This window comes from Rhopalosiphum maidis, chromosome 1 (assembly GCF_003676215.2).
Source record: "Rhopalosiphum maidis isolate BTI-1 chromosome 1, ASM367621v3, whole genome shotgun sequence".
Lineage (NCBI taxonomy): Eukaryota > Metazoa > Arthropoda > Insecta > Hemiptera > Aphididae > Rhopalosiphum > Rhopalosiphum maidis.
This window is the reverse complement of record NC_040877.1, coordinates 61,566,438-61,589,565: the sequence shown is the minus strand read 5'-3', so window position 1 is coordinate 61,589,565 and position 23,128 is coordinate 61,566,438. Positions and strand designations below refer to the sequence as shown.

General features: G+C 24.5%; 1 protein-coding gene across 3 annotated transcripts; it reads right to left on the bottom strand.

Annotated features, from left to right (window-relative positions):
- Positions 1–1,876: 1,876 nt before the first annotated feature.
- On the bottom strand, positions 1,877–11,935 carry LOC113549599. Of its 3 annotated transcripts, none has more exons than XM_026950980.1 (12): positions 11,535–11,935; positions 9,486–9,810; positions 8,597–8,694; positions 6,254–8,236; positions 6,104–6,187; positions 5,707–5,794; positions 5,344–5,654; positions 4,309–4,442; positions 3,804–3,956; positions 3,007–3,149; positions 2,735–2,944; positions 1,877–2,032 (listed from the first exon to the last, which is right to left on the bottom strand). In XM_026950980.1, the coding sequence occupies exons 2-12, from the start codon at positions 9,788–9,790 to the stop codon at positions 2,017–2,019; spliced, it is 3,525 nt and encodes a 1,174-aa protein (XP_026806781.1). In that variant the 5' UTR covers positions 9,791–9,810; positions 11,535–11,935; the 3' UTR covers positions 1,877–2,016. The 3 variants fall into 3 exon arrangements, with proteins under 3 accessions (XP_026806781.1, XP_026806782.1, XP_026806783.1); XM_026950981.1 differs by having other exon boundaries at positions 6,254–8,233; XM_026950982.1 differs by lacking the exons at positions 8,597–8,694; positions 11,535–11,935 and having other exon boundaries at positions 6,254–8,233; positions 9,486–9,656.
- Positions 11,936–23,128: the final 11,193 nt, after the last annotated feature.

Below are 23,128 nucleotides of genomic sequence, written 5' to 3'. Positions count from 1 at the left end.
TTTATCCCTCGTATTTAAGTATTAAACAAGATAATTGTAACAAAAAAAAAATAGTAACCACACATTTTATATTTGTAGGCCCCAAAAATGTTCGTAGGCCCTAGTCACAGTGCCAATAGTGCCTATGCACTAATACAGCTCTACCTAGCAGTGATGAGTATTTTAGTATTTAATAGTAACTAGTTACAAATAATTAAAAATAGAATTAAGACTGTTATTGTTTTCGGTAATTTTTAACTTATTAACTATTTTTAATTATAAAAATTAATTATTTTAATTTAATAATCGTTGTGATAAGTTTAAAAAAATAATTTTTCAGAATTGAACTACATAATAATTAAATGATATTATGACAATTATGATTTACATTACTTACATAGTTACATTTCAGATAAGTTCTTTAAATTTCCATCAATCTCTTAACTTTTTTATTACTGGGTTATACTATCCAATATCAGATTTCCTTTCACAGTCATCAATTATACCACTATCTGAATTATCGTAACCGTATCTTAATACATTATCTTAATCCGTGGTAACTGCTCACTCACGATTGGTTTTTTCCTTTTTTTCTTCTATAGGTCTATTGTACATCTTAAAATCATTGCAAAACAAAAAAATGTTGAAACAATTAATTTAGTAAATAAAAAACTTTTCAAATATAATCCATAATCTGTGGATGAACACTATAGGTGGTACCATAAGGCACGTAATTTATGGGGGACAATCTATACATAGTTATATTCTATTAATAGATAAATAGATAGTTAATATTATTTTACAATTGATATTTTTTTAATTTGAAAGTTGAACTCGTTTTTAACAAAAACATTCACACCTACCATTCTATCAATAAGGTTTGTGGTCATAGGCGTAAATAGTCCTTTAAGTTAGGGGGGAGAGATTATAAATATAATATATCTAAATATTTTGATCATTAAATTTATGTGTACAAAATAGTATAAAAGTAATAGTAGAATATTTCAAGTTTATATAAATAATACTTTTTGAATTTCAACAATGTACATAATACAATATATTATAATAAATAATATAAGTTTGAGAAATAGTCATTATTTGATAATTGAATATCCGTTTTGGTTAAAATTTATATGCTTATAAAGATGTGGCTATATATATTTCAATATTTTGAAATAACTATAAAAATAACTTAGTTAAAATTATATTGTCTATTAAGTATTCATAAATATTTAGTGAAATGTCATCATTATGGTTATTCTTTTCTTTATTACAACATAAATATTAGAAATTAGGTGTTACTACTTATATTATATTTTTACTATCTTACCTATTACTTGTAATATTATTGGAATTATTATCATGTTAAAACGTATATGTGTTATTTGTATTAATTATTTAAATTGTAAATTGTTCTGTTTTAAATTGTAGTATAGAGCTCCGCCCATTAATAGAAATAGAAATAAATAAAAACAAAATCAATCTTACAAAAAACTAGTAGAAAACAGAATTTTTCCACTACTTTTTATTAGTCTGTTCCCAATTATTTAGCGAATAACTAATTTTTCTATTTTTGACTACCTAAAACAAAGTATTTACTCTCAAAGTAAACATTCAACTTTGTAAAATCAATACATTCTCCATTACACTAAAAATCTAAAATCATATGATAAATTTAAAAAAAAGATAAAAATAAAAAATATATTATATAACACATATTTATATTTACTTTGGTAGAAATCAGTTAAAAATAATAGTAGATAACATAAAATGATTTAAAAAAAAAAACAATAAGTAATATTAATTAAGTAAAAATAGCTTGTTATAAACATTAATCAATCTAAATAAATGAACATAATAAAATGTTTTATTTCGAACAAAAAAGCTTGATCTATAAAACAATAAAAAAATAATTTTAATAATATTAATAGTATGAAATGATAAAACTATCGATTAAATACAAAAAAAATAAAAATATTTGTATTTCAGTCTTCAGTGATTCAACAAATCATATCATATTGCCAAGTAAACAATTGTTCATAGCTTTTTGTACCTAAAAAAAAATAGTTATGATAAAAATGCACATTTTTTGTTGTTTAAAATTTATATTTACAATAAATATTATATGCATGTTAACAATATTTTTACACAAAGCACTAAAAATATTTGTTATTAACTTATTAAATATAACAGTTAAAATTATACTTTTTAATACTAGGACATATTTAATTTTCAATTTCAGTACAAGTTTCATGCTAGTAAGTCAGCAAATACCTTATGCTCTAAATTATAAGTGAACAAATGTATTTTTTCAAAATCATTAAATTATTACTTAAGTACTAATATAAAATAAAAAACTAAACATTTTACAAAATTATCAAAATTGATTTTAACGAATTCGGGTTTATGAATGAATAATTAAGTTATATTATAGTCAAAATTCAAATCTAAATTAAAATTTAACTACCACAACAATTTTTTTCATTAAAATGAGTAAAAATAAATATAACATTTTATAGTACAATGATTAACTAAATGAAAACAGAACATCCAATAACGGAACTTTTATATATTTTAAAATAATAATTACATTGCTGTGCATATAAATGGCACTTAATGGCACTTCAGTAATATAAATTATATACAAAGCAAAAGCATAATAAATTTATCACTAGTTAAAATATTCATTAAAATAAATTAACAATATCCAATAAAAAACATTTATTTAAATAAAAAATATTAAAATAGTTGTTACCCAATTAAATTTAATACTAAATCACTTTCGGCAAAACTTTTGGCACTATTAAAGGATAATATTATATTTTTCAACTGTTCCAGAATTGAACGTCCATTATTATGTAATATTGTATTAGTTTTTTTATAATGCACTGACAAAAGCATTTTATCTAATACATAATGCAGCCAGTATATATTTGTAGCTGGTTTGAAAGATTCCCATTGATCACTATGTGAAAATAATTTAAAATTTAATTAATTTAGATAATGAAATATAATCATAATGCTTACTTAGTTTCTTTTTTCATCATCCGATAAATATCAAATTGATAGTCGCCAACCGAGGTAAATAATTCTGTATCTTTAGCAAGATCATTATACACATGTTTGGAATTGTATGTCATTCTACTTAAGGTAAAATCAATTATTGTTATCTGTCAAAATAAATATATAATTTATTTTATTGTAATCAGGGGTTTTCAATTTGATAGTATTAGGAGAAGGTAAAGCAATTTTTGAATTAACAAATAATATGCATTGGACCCTAAGAATTTATTCTCATTGTTCCATACATCAAAATAGTAATAATATTTATTATGATGATTTCTGCATTATCAAAGAATAAGTTTAAACAAACAAGGTTTTTGAAAATATAAGTATTAAATATTTATGGTTTTCTAAAAAACAGCAACTGGGAGCTTGATGTTTGCGACTAATTTATTGTAGGCCACACTATAATTTTGAATACAAAATGTAAAATGCACAATAAAAAAAAATCGAAGAAATTATTCAACCCAAATGGATTCACAAGTTCTCAATTTAATAGACTTTTTATGTCAAACTTAATATAAATTTGAAAGCCTTTCTTTGGTTTCTACACTGTCACTCTAAAAAATAATCATTGTCCTAACCAAGCGTGAGACACATCTGTAAAATTAACTTATTGTCAACAAGACAATTTTTATTATAAGTAAAACTCTTTTACTCAATATGCATTCTACACTAAAATTATCAAAGTTATGGATTAATGTAAGCCGTAAGGTGGTATGCAACTTCTGTCATCTTTAGTATAATAGCTAGTTACATACCTTAATTCCTCGTGACGGTACATTAAAATATTCACCCTCCAATTTATAAGATATATTCTTGTTTGAACATTTTTTTATTAAAATGTTACCAATATGTAAATCACGATGTTCAAACTTATATACTTCCTCCGCTACAGCTAACCCAAAAACAATCTGCAAAAGAAGTTAACCATTAGAGTTTAAATAAATCCATAGATCATAAATTTGATATTATACAAAATGAGTTATTATATATTTTATTTGTGATATTTGTTTTATATTATATGGATATAGCTTATGGTTTGCTAAACATCTAAGATATGTATTTGTCTAAAAGCTATTTATATTACAATACTTATAATAATTATTATTATTTCGGTTATCATAAAAATTATAAAACACTGAATTATATTTTAAACATTTACCTGTATAATAATAGAAAAATGTAAGTTGTTTATGGGAATATAAGTAATTATTTTAAATTTAAATGCAGTTAATGAAAAATAACATTTTTATTATAACATACCTGTAAAAATGCAAATAATGATTGATCTGCTGAGTTGAAAATAAAATTCTCTACATCAATACCACCATTTTCCATTTCCAAAATCATAAAAATTTGATCCTTTGGCAATATGTTAGGATTATCATTATCAGAACCTAATGTATAACATGAAATTAATATATTATTAAATTTAGAGATACTTTAAAATAATTTAAATAAATTATCTTTGTTTTTGAGTAATATGACAAATATATTTTTTAAATTTATATAAGGCTTATTTATTGATTAAATTAATATTGTGTAAAAGACAGAGGTTTTCAACCTGTGTGCCAACTCTCTGGGTGTTGCTGATTATCAAAGGAAAGAATTCTTTTGGGTAGAAAATAAAAATTTGTTTATTTTATTATTACCATTATGGAAACTATGGACTAAAAAAGGTGGAAAACCCTCGATGTCTTTGATATGAAAAACATTTTTTTTTTGTACATATAATCACTTAGTTACGCCTGATCATTAAATAATTGCTACCTCTCAATAACAAATATAGTTAGTAATACCGTTGAAAAAAAAATTATATTATATTAACATAGACTGACTTCTAATCTTAATAGGACGTCTTACCCGCAAGTGTTGTCTCCGTCTTACACATGTACTAAATAGTAAATTTTCGTTCACCAGTTTCAATAGTGTGCTTTTAGTTTTAATATTAAAGTGAATTGACCTATTATCAAACTTTTGGGTAGGAACATTATCTGTGTTCTCTCGTTGGCTTTTTACAATATTTTAATTTTTAGGTGAGTTATGAACATGAAATTATTAAATATTTGAAAATGCTCATAATTCATTAAAAAATTAAAATATCGTAAAAAGCCAACGAGAGAACACAGATAATGTTCCTACCCAAAAGTTTGATAATAGGTCAATTCACTTATTAAAACTAAAAGCACACTATTGAAACTGGTGAACAAAAATTTACTATTTGGTACATGTGTAAGATGGAGACAACACATGCGGGTGAGACGTCCTCTTAAGTTAATACCTCATAATAATAATTACCTTTATCGTTATCATATTTTTGCCAGTAACTAATCAAAATATTAGGATATTTTCCTTTAACACAAGAAACACGCTTAAGTTTGCAAAATGAACTGGTTTGATTCAAATTACTTTTGTTCCATAATTTATTCAGTTCTGTTGCTATTATGATTTCACTGTAAACTTCAAACATTTTCTTCTGATTCTCACTATTAATATTTATTTCCCCCTCTACAGGAATGATTTTAACAATAGTACATTGATTTCCATTGGAATAACTAAACACTTCGCCATAAACACCTTCTCCGACTTTTTTCCATTTATTTGTACACCTTAAAATAAAAATGCTATAATAATAGACAATAAAACTAACATCATACATACTTTGGCCCTAACCACGATTCAAAAGATATTAATTCTTGTTGATTACATGCTTCAAAAATGTAATCTCTGGCTTTTTGATTTTCAAGATCTACATCACACAAATGTTTAATTAATAAACTCACATTATCTAACATTATACAATTTATTATACAAAAGTTTTAAAAAAACATGTTTATTGTGATCACGAATCATCAGGTTGTATTCTAAATTTTAATAATAAATATTGAATTGCATAATAAAATAATTATTATTTTCTTAAATGGTTTACAGTCTTAATATATAAATGAAAGAACATTTCATTGAAATAAGCTTATAGAAAATATATCTTGTTAGTTAAGTATAATTTATAAATTATGTTTAACATAAATACAACTAAAATAAACATATTAATAATTACCAATCGATTTTAGATGTAAATTTTGGCTACAAATTGAATTTTTTAAAACATTGCTTTGATCTAAATTTTGATGAATACTAGTATCTGCAAATAACAACATTTATAAGAATTTACTGCATTGAAAAACTAATTTAATTTTATGAACATTACTTATACATTGCTGTCGTAATATATCATCGACTGTAAAAGCCCATTTTCGACCTTTTGTAGAATTTGTAGATTGATTCTTATTACTATCTGTATAATTTCGAACAATGGAAATAGAACGACGCCATTTTTTACCTGGTTCTAAATGAAAAACTGATGTGTTTTGATCTGGCAAAATGGTCTCTAATTGAGTTGACTCTTTAATGATATCCAAACTTTGAAACCGAGCAGCATATCTCCGCCGCGGCATAATGACAGACAAATTAGACTCACTATTTTTTAATAAACCATTTGATACACTACTAGAAATATTTATTGGATTATTATTATTAGTTTTTTCTGGATCAATATATTCGTTATTAGATAAATTTATATGCCTGTATGACTCATCGTTATACTTTAAGGTATCTTCTTTAGAATCACATATACTGGATGTTTTCAACTCAATACTTTTGTCATTTAATAATAAATCATAATCAGAATTCTCTTTTTTATAAAACATATCTGTACAATTTTGTTTACAAATAACAGTATTTTGTTCCAAACTAGATGAACTTTGTAAAATAGAAGAATTATTTGAAATGTCATGTTTATGGTTTGATGTTTCAAAAGACATACATAATGTATGATCAAATTCTCCAATTAAACTTTCCTCATTAATAGATTTATTACACTGCTCATCAATTATAATATCTGAAAACTTATTTGTAATATCTAGTAATTTTTGAGGTTCAGAATCTGGTGAACAACATATAATTTCATCGTCATCAGATTGAAGTCCAATGTTCTCTTTAAACGATGTTAATGAATTTTTATTATTTTGAGGGTATGAACTTTTCTTATTATTGTCAATTCTGTCTAATATACTTAACAATTTTAAATCAAGGGGGTCTGCAGATGATATTTTTGAATATTCCTGGGATAAAGTAAATGAATTATTCAAAAACGATTTTACCTCATTCTGTATCATGTGGCTTGCGTTCATACTGGAAGATGTTTCATATTGATTTAGTTGAAATAATTTATAGTCTTCATTATTTGGTTTATTAACAAAAGGTTCATCATTTAAACTATTTACAGATACATCATCAGTATTTGGTAACCTACAGTTTTCAATTGCTTTACTTTTATCAAGTACATTATATGATTCATACAAATATTTTTTTGGTTTAGACACATATTTATCACATAACACATATGGTTGACTTGATTGAGACTCCTCAATAATTCCATCCTTTATATTATCAATAGTTATATTGCTATTCTCTTTATATGGTTTAGAACAATTTAAAGACAAAATACTATGATTTTCTTTTCCAGATGAACTCTTATTGAAATGTTTTAAAGATTTAAATGATATATTATTTAAATTGGATAATGGTAATGTTTGCTTTTGTTGCTCTAATAACATTAATTGTTTAGTTTCATATTTTAAAACTGGTTCAAAATTACTATTATTGTCTATGTATTCTTCTGAAGTTGAAATATCTTGATTTTTTGAGTTTTCTAAAGTAATAGTTTCATCACCAAAAATATCCAATACTTTATGATACCAATTTGAGTTTTTCTCTTTTGAGCAAGGATTTTTTTTTTTTTTAATTTTATCTGGTCTATTAGAACTGTTTACAAGCTGGTTGTTAGATATTTTATTTTGTGAATATTTGTTTAATGATGGATATTTCCAACTAGATATTTGAACAGACTGATCAAATGGGTCATTATAATCATCAATTATGCTCATTGAGATATTAGAACTATTTCCATGTGAATTTTCTAGTTGCAAGCTGAGCTCTGAAGAATTAAGAGTATTAACAGCATGTAACAACATTTTCTTTGATTTAGTTTTTTTTCTTTTTTTTGATGAAATACTATTGAATTTATTACAATAGGCCAAAAACATAGATTTTTGCAATGGTGTAGAACATTGTTCTTGAGATAAAATATGTTTGGTTTTTAATTTTTTTGTTGAGATTGATGTAACCCCTGCTAGAAATAAAATAATTAATATATTAAAAACATTATAAATATCTAAATGAATATATACTGTATCACTTTGTTTTCATGAATAAATGTTAAAAATAGAATAAATTTGAAGAAAATTTTGAGCAGGTAACCCAAAATTAGACATTTATGCTACATCATAATTTTACTAGTATTTATGTAATAATAAGAATAAACTATCTAAAAGAAACAACACTTAAACTGGACGAGTACTACTTATAGTGTATTATAGTGAGTTACTTTGACTAGTATACTATATTAATAAATTACAATCAAATTTATTAAATTCTTATAAAATAATTTTAATTAATTCTCAACTGTATTTAATCATATTGTATTTCATACCTTTTGAATTATTTTTAATATTTAAATTTTTCTTTTTAGCACTTTTTAACAATATTTTTTGCTTGTTATAATTATTATCTAAATTGTAGTCTGTATACCTAAAACATAAATTTAAATGCAGTTATATTTAATGGTAAATACCTTCATACAAATAATTCAGCCTAATCATTAGTATATTATTACAGTAAAACGTCCATATAACAAAATTTTTTATTTAACAAATAATTTTAGAGAACTATGACCTTCATTGTTAATTATACATAAATTTATCTCTATACAAAGAGTTTTATGCTTCTATATAACGAATAAATTATTTAATAACAAACCTGTTTTTATAAACAAAATCGAGACATTTTATAAAAAAAAAAAAAAGGTATAATTTATAAAAATAATAAACAAACAAAACCCACTTATTATTTCTCAATAATTAATTAAATAGATAAATATGACAAATATGTAATTAAATAATAATATTTATAATATGATACGTATTTGATGTTTCTATTTATTTTATTCTTTTAATACAATATAAAATATGAAATACCTATGAAATTCTATTTAACAAATTCCTCTATAATGCAAATGTTTTTTTGTTCTCCATGCGACTTTGTTATAAGGAAGTTTCACTGTATTTGTTTTTATGCGACTAATAACAACAATTTAAAAAATTTAATATATACCAAATAAAATAATTGACTGGGTTTCATATTAAAACAATTAAGTAATAGGTATATACAATGCATGTAATAAATAATAAACATGATTTATTGTAATAAAACTAAGATGTATTATGTAAACAAACCAATAATAATGCCTAATAGTTCCTATTTTATTGTTTTAAGTTTTAAAGCCTGTTTTTAATTTTATATGTAAATAAAACATAACTTACCTCTTTTTTTTACCAAAATTATTTTTATGACTATCCAAAGTACAATGTAATTGCATTGACCATCCACTAATAGAATTCTTTTGATTTTCATCTTTTTTTTTATGTTTAGCTGACATGTACATAGAAACTGAACCAACTGGTTCAGGTGAAATAAATGTTGTTTGTGGGACATCTTCAATACCCAAACATTTATCAAAATCATCATTTAAATCATCATTCCACAATGAATTATGTCCTATAAGTTGGGTGCGCCTAGGTTTCCCATAAGTCTTCACAAATTTTGAAGTATTTAATTCCTGAGCCATTTTATTAATATTTTAAATTGCTATATAAAAAAAAAATATTATATAATATACATTATTGACTATTGTCCATTATTTAATACATCATATCACATTAATATCATATATGATTTATGTAATCTTTAAAACATATTAATATTTATATATATTTTTTTTTTAGATAATATGAAGCAACTGAAAAGGTGAGTAGGAATATATGTGAAACAAGAGAACTTTGGTGGTATTGTATACTCTGTAAGAATAAGAATAACATCAAGTAGAGACTGACGTCTAATTCGGTTACCCCTGCTAAAATCAATATTAAACATCAGCTTTCATTCCTGAACAATTAGATGCAGCAAAAACTCAGTCAATGTTGCTTATATCTAATATTATCATTGTATGCAGGCAGAGCATTATATAAAAGAAATATCTCAGTTTATCTGTCTACATTCTCTGAATATATTTAACATATTCATGCCTGTATTTAGGGAAGGGGGCAATGGGGACATTTGCCCTAGGCGGTAAAATATTGATCTATTTAGGGGGGCGGCCGGGCACCGCTGTAGTGCGGTGTAATATTGTATCAATAAATATTTTTATTTGTGGGGTGGAGGGTGTAAAAATATGGTTGACACAGGGCGAAAAAATTGTAAATACAGCCCTGAACATATTGCAATACATTTAAATTACAATTACACTTAGCCACTTAGGGCTTTATACATAAAAATTAAAAGAACTTGCATCCACAAGGAGTTAAACAAGTTACTAAAAAGAAAGCCGATTTTAAACTATTAACATTATGTCATCTTTATAAATTAGTCACAGTTAATTTAAAGTAAGGTTAGTTATTATCTACTAATTACAAAACAATACCTAAATATTTATAATTTACATTTTTGTAACTATCCTCATTGATATTTGATTATGTCATCATACTCTAAACTTTTTGTAATGTCTAATTCAATATATAATATAACGATAATGTTTTGTCATTCATCAGTCATCTTCGACTGCAAATAACTTTTAATTAGTTTTAGTTCACTAATTAGTAATTGATCGCTCTGAAGAGTAGTTTGATACGGGACAACATAGATACATTAGAGCAATATTTACATAAGAGACAAGTGTCAAGGGTGTATGTCTTCAATCCTTCATTTTTAAGTGTTAGACACATATTATCTATAACTAATTTTCATTAATTGTTTCTTAGGTAAAGTAAGTAAATTACTATAAAAGTATACATTCGTTTGGAAATGATAAATACAGATCTGTTAAATAGTGTTTTCATTTTTTCAAGACGTTATACAGCCGTATATGTTGTCTCTGTCTTATTAACGTAATATTATCTAGGACATGCCATATACCAATGTTATTATCATTTTAAAGTAAGTGATATTACCATTAAAATTATAACTTTAAAATGCTCATAACAGTCATAACTCACTTTAAAATTATAATATCAATAAAAGCATATGAAATTTTCTAGATAATATTCTTACCTTTATATTTGATAATAGATCAATTTACTTTAACATTAAAGTTAACAACACAAAATAAATTCTGCTGAACAAAAATGTTTTATATTATATGTATGTAAGACAGAGATAACACATGTGGGTTTAACATGCGTTCAGCTTTTTCTCTAACTTCACTAAAGCATAATTCGGTTATATTAAAGAAGAATTTTTGAATCAAAAACATTACATAGATCAATAAAAAGTGATATTTTAAAAGCACAATTTAAATAATACTGATTTACACTTACCAATTATTAGATTTTGGACAAGTAAAATTATTATAATTCAATCTAAATTACTGAGCGCCTGTGAGCACAGAATAAATGTTAAGACTGTAAACTCGTTGTAAATGTAATTGGTGCATTTTTATAGAGGACGTGAAAGAACAAGCCACCAGTGAGTAATAATGAGAAGAATTAACAAATTGAATTTAATGGAAGAAAAATTCCGGACTCAAACGTAGAAACAAAGATGTTTAAATTTTTAATCATAATTCAATTTTCAACGGACAACTGATAACTGATAAAAAATAAATTGTGTAAACAGCGGACCGTAAAAAAATAACACTAACGGACAAGAGTAGTATTGTTTATGTGACTATGAGAGGCTGGTAGAGGGAGACGGACTCTGAACAGTTCGTAAATATCTCTTCCCCTTCCATTATATTTTATCATATATACCACCTGGAATTGGAAATACAGCGATATCAACGCACCTAGTGGTTTAATTTTAGAACTATTCCCTCTACCAGCCTCTCAGTCACATTGTATTATATTATTTTTGTTATTATATAAGTACTTATATAGCATATTATAATATCGTTAATTACTTTTAAGTCTATTTACTGATTAAATTATAAATAATCCAATAAGTAAACTAGTATTTATCCGAACACAACATTTGTCCATGAAATGCAACAAAAGTTGATTCTGTTGAGATATAAGAAACTGAGGAGTCCGAAAGTGAAAATGAGTCACCCAGTGGAGATGATGAATATGTGATATAATTTTGTATAATTTATAATTTGTATAAATTGAAAAATAGTATTAAATATATTTTACATTTTTACAGTATTTATTTATTATTTATTTTAATCGGGTTAATATACCTAGTCTAATTAGGTACTCAACTATAGTTTATATTTCACCTTAATAATGACATGATTCATAATATTATTCACCCAAAAAATGACTATGTCCCACAACTTGTTAAAATACGTAAAAAAAAATATTAAAATTTCTTATAGGCGCTGCGCGTGGCAGTCAAGTAGCGTTGCGCGCAAGCGCATAAACGTAAAATCGCAAATTTTGGAAGGCTATAACTTCCAAAATAATGGTTTCCGGGAAAAAAAATACATTATCGTTTTAAGCATAAAAAAAGTCGTCTGAAAAAAAAATTGAAAATTGTGAGGGGATTGGTAAAGTGCACTTTAGCCGACTTACTGCTATTTTTTTTTTATTCAAGTTTGTAGTCTTTGACATTTTTGGTTCATTTAAATATTTTTTTTTTTTTTTTGAAGATTATAAAAGTAATTTATCAGCTTCCAATAAATCATTTGTCCTTATGACTATCCACCAGAATTGGACATCATTCGAATAAAATGTTATTTAGATAATATTTTTAGTCATTTTATCTTAGATAATATAGGTATGGTTGGTATTTTGGTAATTAAAATATTTACGAATTAAAAAACAATAGTTAGCATTGTATTTTAAGTTCACGATTGTAAATCTTCTTTTATTTGGAATAAATTAAAAAATAATACAAATGAAACAAATATCTTAAGAAAATAAATTTGACAGCCATACTATGGTAACAAATTCCTATACTTTTATCACTGCACACGCATTGCAATTTCTTGCCAACTTTATTCACAACATGTGTCTTATTACTTATTAGATAAGATACCTATTACATACATGATACAATCTATACATACAAATGATTTTTTTTTCAATAAGTAATTGATTTAGTTTCAATTCTATTTAATTATAATGTTCTTTACAACTAATGTTATGTCTTCAGTAATACTGTAGTTTTATTGAAAAATGCTGCAAATCTATTTATTTTGAAAGCTCTATATCTGTTTTTTTAAATAATACTCAATATTTTTCTCTAAGTATTTTAAAATAGTTGCAACCGTTTCAGCTAGTAATTGTTTAATTAACATCTGCACTGATCACTGCAAAAATCTTTGTCTTTTGTAAAGCGGCCCTCACACGATCAATATTACTGACAGTATTTTTGACACTGACAGTATTATTGATCGTGTAATGTGAGTACTGATTTACTGTGAGTATGGAAAAACGATACTGATGACTGATGAAAAATTCGGATATCGAGTCGTCAGTATTTGTTTACTGATGATTATATTGATAGTGTGAGGTCGATATTGACACTTCGTCAGTATTGACATCGCAGCGATGGATGACGGAAGTGAAATCACAAGCCGCGAATGCCGCGATCGGTCCATTTTGCGCGATTTTATTTCAGAGTACAAACAATTACCCGAATTGTGGGATGTTCGTTGTAAAGAGTACTCCAATAGAGATAAAAAAAATTTTGCCTATAAAAAACTCTTAGTTTATTATAAACACTTGAAAAATGACTCTACAATTGAAGATGTAAAAAAAAAAATTAATACATTAAGAAGCAACTTTCGGAAAGAACTAAAAAAAATTAACGACTCGAAAAGAAGTTAATTTAAAAATATTTATACCATTTACAATATCAATAGACAACAATCGATCCGAACTACAGCGAAAGTAAAAAATACTGAGTATTGACTGTAATTTGTAATGACCGTTTGAGGACTATACTGTCAGTTATGTAAATATTGTCAATATTTATAGTGTCAGTAATATTGATCGTGTGAGGGCCGTATAATGGAACGTCTGGAACATTTGTAAATGAATAGTTCTCCACCTTCTGATTTAATTAGTGGTTTATTTGTACAATTCATTATTTTTTTTACCTGACAATAACTAGATATTTAAACAGATATAATATTCTCCTAATAAGAATATTCATTGTTCACGATATCTAATAAATAGCATTATTTTATTTTTTGGATTAAATATTATAGACCATGGAATGGTGCGTAACATTAATTTATTGTATATAGCTGAAAAAGAATTTCCACTGTGAAAGCATTCTAATATTATTACTTATAAATTATAATATGTATCTAATCACTTTTTAATAGTTTAGTCTATATAATATTCACAATAATTATAATTTTTTCAATTTGAAAAAGATATAAGACACAAAAAACATGTTAATACACAAATAGAATGGTACTTACCAAAAATCATGTCCAAATGAATTATATTGTAATTTTAATAGATATAGGTACTTAATCATTGTTCTTTATAAATGGCTTTTGAATATTATATTCTCGCACGTTTTAAATAAATAACAAAATGTAGTTTGTACAAGCTCGAATGATCTGTTTTATATATTTGTAGAATGATCACAGTTAGTGAATTCTTTTTTTAATTCGACATATTGTGATTTGTGATAATATCGGTATAACTCTAATTTGGGTAGGTTAATTTGTTAAATTAAGTGTCCCCAAAACATTTTACATCCAATAGTGAAATAAACATTTTTAAGTCAAATATATTCTTTACAATATCTAAGTTGTGAATAATTACGGTAAACGTAATAACGTCAATAGTTTCTCCATAAACGGCATAAACACTAACAAATTAAAACAATAAGATGATTTAAATTTAAATTCTATATAAATTTAAATTATACAAAAAAATAATCTTATTGTTTCTTAAAGCAAAATAAAATATTTTAAAAAAATGTACACAATTTAACAATTAAACCAAACGTATATGAGCACACCGGCATTGAGTTACACCGGCGTATTATTATTAGTGATTAAATAAAAAAAAAAATGTTCTGCCTTTATGTGAGTAAATACTACCTTGTGGAATTAAAAAAGGTTGGTAAACGGTTAATAAAGATATTTGTTTATAAATATCCTGCTTATAGCTCTGTGTTTAAAGACATATCTTATGTAATATCGCCTTGAGGTGGAATCATCAACCGCACATACGTTTGATCGTTACTCTAATGTAAAGATACTTTATTTTGATTTGAAAGGAAGAGGTTGCTGGATAAATTATACGAACTCAGTCCATACAATAATGTGGTACTAGTCTCACTTGTATAGTAATAATCTACATCATTTTTGGGAATGATAAATAAAAAAATTCACAGATAATTAATTACAACCTTTATTAAATTACGAATAATTACAAAACAATCAAAATGGGTTAATAATATTCGCTAAGATAATATCATTTTATTATAACCAAGAGAGAAAGCAATATACCTATATTGCACGTACAACAGCTACTAAAATTAATGTTTTCTCAATAGTATATTAAATACATAATATTATTTAATCATTAAATATAATTCTTAAACATTATTAATAATTAAGTTATAATATATATAAATATATATACATATATATATTAATATATTTATACGTAAATGTATGTTTCCATTCTAATTTTGGCCTTAGCTAATAGATACAAAACATTACATAATAATTGCATAGGTAATTTAAAAACCACAAATAGAAAGGAAAACAATGTGTACGTCATTTTTATAGGGCCATTTCACGCCCACAAGATATTTAAGTGAAAATTCGATCAGAAATCTTTAACAGCCAGGTACAAAAATTATTAGTTGGTTAAAAAATTGCAATTATTATCACTCGATTACATGGTAATACATTTAAAATTTATAATAATTAAATATATATATATATATATATATATATATAATGTATAATATGTACGACTCATCTTAAATAAAACAAAAAATACCACTAAAAGGCCACTTAGTCACTTAAAAAAAAAATTTTTAAAAAATGGGTCAAATGCCATAAAATATGTATTTTTCTTATAAAACATACGATATAAGGCAAATCCATTTGATAATGTTAGCAGTGAACATTGAGATTTCGTTAAATGTAAGTCTCCGATACTCGTTTTTTTTAAAATCATTATGTATACATAATAATGATAACAATAAAAAAAGACGTCCAAGTTAGTTTTCAGGCGGTATCTTATTTTATTTCTCAAAGCAGAAATAAAAACTATTAAATAATAATATATTATAATGGTCAATAAGTTTCCATCACCGTCTAGGTATATATTATATAAATTAATACGATTTTAAAGTTAAAACATTTTCGTTTCATTATTAATTTCTAAGTATGTTCTGTGACCAATTTAGATATATTATACATACATAAATATATATATATACATATATGTATAATAATAATAATAATATATTCTTAACTAATTTTTATAATACATTATAATTTTTATATGATTAAAAAATAAAATTAAATAAATAAACATAGTTCAACGATGTTTTTTTCTCCCAAGTATAATATAATAATATAATATGATATACATTTACCACTAGGCATGACTAGAGTTATTAAATATATTGTGTAAAATAAAACTAGCGGCACACACGAAAATTTAAAATAAGTCGACTATTTTTTTTTTTTTTTGTAAACATAATTTTTTCTTATGAAAATCGGCGTTGGCAAAAACAAAAAAACAAAAAAAATACTTTTAAACACGTCGAAACCCATACATTTAAGTTTTTGGTCCTTTTCGAATATACACAAACATACGCATAAAATATTATGTTAATTGTATGCAAAAAGATGTTTCTCACACAGGGAACTACATACATAACATTGTGTTACGGGTAATATTAATTATATTATATATTTATATTGAATTGAAATTCTATAAAAGAGAACAATTTTTAGAGAGCAAGAGGATAGACAGGCACAAAAATATTTAATTGATAAACATTTGTGTTAAGGCACATATTTTATTTGTAAACGTTTGAGAGATTCGAAACGCACATTTATATATGTATTTATAATATGTAGATACACGTTTTAAGGAAGACAGATGGGGTTGATGGCGGCTGGGAAACGAATATAATATCTATACACAACAATAGCACCTAGATTTGATATATATGTAAGTATAAATCATCAACCTTAGGTATCGGTTCTCAATACCATATTATATATAATAATATACGGTACTTAGCACCGTTTGCATTCGTATTATTGATATCATAATAAAATATCCAGGGGGTCCACTTTCGTTTACCATAAAATATAAATACACACCATGAAAAACAAAAAATCGTGTTAAAAATGACTGATAGGAAAAACAGAACATCGCCATATAACGCGAAGATATATAATTCATATGAATATATGTCAATTACGATATTAATATCGATATCAATACAATATATAATATACTGATATTACAATGGTTGTTTTTGATATTTATTGTTTTTTAGTTATTAATAATATTATTCACATTTGATGTTGTAAAAGAAATATATACCTTTATGCGGATTGAGCTTCTCTCTCTCTCTCTCTCTCTATATATATATATATACACACACACATATTAATTTTACATCAGTTTTATTTATTCGTTTTGCCAACATCAATACTCACAAAAAAAATATGAAACCTTTTTTTTTTTATTTAATATTTATAATAATAATAATAATAATACGGCGAACAAAGCGAGAAGAAAATTTTAAAAATTGGTATAACATTAACCCTGTTTATCATTATTTATATTATTATTAATTTTTTTTTTTTTTTGGTAAACCATATCCGCAGCAAAGTAATTGATTAATAACAGACTTGCAAAAATCACTAAAATGGAAATCATAGTGCGCAGAGACCTATTACTTTTGAGCAAAATAAGACGAAAACTTCAGTTACCCCTGAATATAAAAATGTGCTATTCATTATAATATATATAATGGAAATATCTCGAAATAATTATTTTTAATAAGTTATTAAAAAAAAAATAATTTATAAGATATAAGATTTAAATTGGAAAATATTATCTTTTTTCATTTCAAAAATTGTAGAAATCACACATGCGCGCACATACATAATAATATTGTTTCGTACAAAACCCAACGAGAAAATAAAAAAATTTTCAGTCTAACCGGCAAAATCACATTGATAACAAATTATAGTTACTGACAAATTAAATACACGGGAAGCTGATAACATATTTATCGGATTTATAATAATAATAATATAACAGATATGTTAAACCCCTATACATTATGGTCAGTAAAAAGTTAGTAATTGAGTATTTTTTTTAAATTAATTTATTAAAATGTTATTATTATTATTGTCAAACTATCAACAAACAATATGATTGTCTGTTGGTTAAGTATGGTTAAAGAACTGGACTAGTTTAGATATTTTATGTATAAATTAATTTATTCTTTTAATAATAGGTATCTAAGAATATCTATTTTATCAAATACTTAATATTGTTTAGTCTTTTCTTTGCTTGTAATGACTGCTGGTTCATGAGAACATATTGTTATTACCGGGATCGTGGTATTGAAATTATCGTACCTTCGCAGACCCTCAATTATAATTTATTTGAACGCTCGCTACAATTCTTACTACAAACGACGTGATTAAATAAGACAGTAATTTAATAGGAAATACAATTTGCGATATATTGTTACATATGAAACATTTAACGAAAACATGAAAAATAATAGATAGTGGTAAAGAAATCACTTGGTTAATTTGGTAACATATCTTATATATTTCAACAAAATATTTTAACATGAATAAGTACACACTATATTATAATATAGTGTTAGAATATAAGCAGAATATACCGGTAACCAGTGGTAGGGGGCAGTGGTTAAAAGTGTTGTTCAAGGCGTACACAACATTAAAACGTAAATATTTTAGTTGAACACATTAACACACCCGATCAACATTATTTACGTTGTGCATACAATATAATAAATTTAATTCACCAATTTCCCGAAAAAAAAACCAATAATAATAATTATAATAATAATAAACAAAAATAAACAGTACACTACACTTAACATTTACAAGTTTTATTAATGATATCAATCACATGGTTACAAATACAACTAGTATGAATTTAAATATTTTGAGAATATTAATACCCCGCCCCCGCCCCCGGTCATTTAAAATAAAGAGAACAAATTGCAAGCTCAAAATTACGCAACAAAGTCTAATCCCTAATTTATTATTATTTATATGTTTAGAACATTTTATAATTATTGGAAAAACACACTTAATGATCTGGGGAACAAATAGCATACGCATAAACACATTGAATATGTACCTACACAATCACCCTTAATCGTTTACTTAATTAAAATTATTTGTCTATAGATTAAAAAAAACCGCACGTTACTTCCTACGAGCCTAGAGACACACATTTCTAGTCGCATGGGCACGAGAGACACTCTCAATATTCATTATCAGTCTCATAAAAAAACATCATTATCCATCAATAGGCTCTGCGATTTAAGGATCACATTAAAAATAAAATAACGCTTTACTTAAAATTAATTTTTTCATAAATATTACAGTTATTACACTTGTTTTTTTTTAAACTTTATTATCAGTTTTATTCTTTAAATATTTAACTAATTGAACATCGTGGCACTTTTTAATCACAAATCTGTGTTTCGATATGAATTCGACATAACAAATAGGTAAAATGATGAATAAATATAGGTAATGAAAAGTTAACACGTAAGGATAAAACTTAAAATATGAAACACGATAAGACCCCCTTTTTAATTTTTTTAAAAAAATGTTCATTTTACATATTTTATTATCATTTATTAGTTATATTTAATTTTTTTTTTTTTTTGATTATGAAACATGTTATATTCTTTAAATATGTATTCTTTTTATGTGTCGTTTTCAAAAATACAATAAAATGCACATGACACATGTGGTCAATTGAATTGAATTAAAAGGTTTTAATGAGAATTTTTAAATTCTACTGAGGTAATCACCCATGAGGAACTTTGTAAATAAACTAAAGAATAATCAATAACATCAAATTATGTATCTATATAATACATATATATATATAAATATAATATATATATATTATATAAAAATAAAAACTAAAGAAAACAAATGGACAAAATGAGTATTGCTTAAAAAGGACTATAATGTTTAGGAATGCACTCATGAATGGCTAAGAGTATGCGAATGATTACGGGTCAGACTAATTCAGTAGGAAATATAATACCCGAATATACAATCAAAATCAAAACGAATGTTTAAGTTAAAATCACATGTGGGACCAACATTTCAATATGTAATATGTAAAGGTATAATGCATTCAATTCTGAGGAAAATAGTTTTCTAACTCATATAAATAATTAGATGATGGGGTTAGGGACAAGTAGGGCTTTAATAAGTTGTCGCAATTCATTATAAGTTTATAGTTTTTGTTACACATAGGTCATACACACATATCGCTTAATAAAAGTGATTATTGCTTAATAGTTTAGACAAACAAAAAATGCCAGGAGTGTTAAATTATTCTTATTTTTTTTTTTTGTGAAATGTTTTTTTTTAAATTTTTTTTTTTATTAATATCACAAAAATAAGTGAGCAGTGAAATGTTAATATACATATATTTATATATATATATATTTATATTAGTATAATGCATTAATGATTATTTGACTATGACTTTTCATGGTAATACAAGATCACAATGCTCCCTGGCAAAAGCACAAAATTATAATTATATAATTACTACATACCCCTGACACAACCCCGACTCTCATACACACCTTAACTTATATCTAATCTTAGAAAAAGATTCCATTATGTAAAATAACTTTTATATAATAATTATCAATTATGAATAGTCTATAAAATAGAAGGACGATTTGTATATAGTTAACACATGTGACAAATTATCTTAAAAATAATGTTATTTAGCTTAAAAAACTATTGACTAAAAATTAACCACACATTAATTTTTTTACATTTTTTTTCTTTCAATTTTGGTTATTTAGTTTTAGTTTTAATTTTTAGCAAAAAAAAAAAAATATATATATATATAATCATAATATAATAATAATAATAATAATAATAATAATAATAATAATAATAAAAATAATAATAATAACAAAATAAACATGGAGTTAATATTACTTTTTGGTTTTACTTGGCAAAGACAATTTATCTACGGATGTTTTTCGTGTGTTTAAAAATTATCTAAAACTTAATTCTAGTGCAGAGTGCATCACACCACCCTTCCCCCACAAAAAAAAAAAAAAAAAACAATTAATGATTCTTATGTATTTAAATTAAATATAAATTTATAACTATGGAAGACATATCTACTTGCCTTCTGAACACAATCAATCTTAAATTTAATAATAATTGGGAGAGTATCACTGTCCGTTTTCATATATTTTTTTGTTTTTTTCTTTGTTTTTTGGAACATTAATTTATAATAATTTATAATTTATTATTGATGTGCCAAAAAAATAAGAATACAGAAAAGTGTAAGAGAATAGAACACTAAAAAGGAGATCAAATAAATTGTGTTAACAACTTTTAGAAATTTTTTTATTTTTTTTTATGACAAAAAATTAAGTAAAAATATTTATTTGTAGTTTAATGGCACGTTTGAAAAAAAAATATATGGAAGTACAGAACAAAAAATTTTTTAACTGGTGATGAAATTTGTCAGTCGGAAGAAAGAAAATTAATTTATATTGTATTTAAATAATAATAATAATAATAATAATAATAATAATAAAAATAATAAAAAAAAAATTCATATTCATAGATCACAGTATAAGGATAAGCATCTTTTAACAATTTTATTTATCACATGAAGCGTATTGGTTTTAGATCGTCTTAAAATTATCAACATACGTGTTTTAAAAATGGTACTTTTGGGAAGTTACTTCTCCAAAAAGACATTTACCCCACAATACTTTATAATACTTAAAAAAAAACTATTTAATAAAATAAACCAACAGATATTGAGATCTACGGCTAAACTAATTTTACTGGTGATATTTTCAAAGGGGATGGGGAGGGAAATTTTAAAGAACTAATTGACATTTTTTTTTGTTCTGCAACATAAAATATTTTAAATCAATTATTTTTTAAAAAATATTGCTAAATGAACGTTTTAACAAATTTTATATTGTATTGCAACAAAATTGATTGTATTTAGAGATCATGTTATTGTGCATGAAAAAAACATTATTTATTGGAATATTGTATGTATAACATAAATATATATATATTTTTTTTACAATTTTATTTTCCAATAAATTATATTTCAAGTCTTCATAATTTGAATTTAGAATAAACTGACTTAAACGAATTGCTAAAACAAAATCAAAATTACAAACGATCACCGAAAATGTATTTTAACATTTAGTATGCGTATGTGTATGTGTATGTGTGTGTATATGAATATTTTTTTTTAAAATAATCAGTCTTAATTTATATTTAAGCAGTCACAAAAAAAGAAAAAAAAGAAAGCTATTTCCCCCAAATTTGATTTAAAATATTTTATTTAAACTGAATATTGTGTCTACCAATTTTTTATCTTTCATTTTCACTCCTTCATTTATAAATTTGAATTAAAGATATGCCCAACAATTCATTAAATGCTAAAAGGTAAAATTGTGTAATTTCCTAACATTAAATAATCTAAGAAATTAAAATCTAAAAAAAAAAATTAGGCAACAATTTTTTATGGTTGGTCATCGCTTAAGTCTTTAACACGAAATACTGTTTTTGTACTAGTAACAATCTATTCAAATACATGAAGGCCCATATACAAACACATGCGCATATACATTATTATCAATTTTCTTTTAATATTTATAGGGAAGATATTTTTGTACTTAACCATCTAATTTAAAACACAACAATAATAACAACATGGACAAT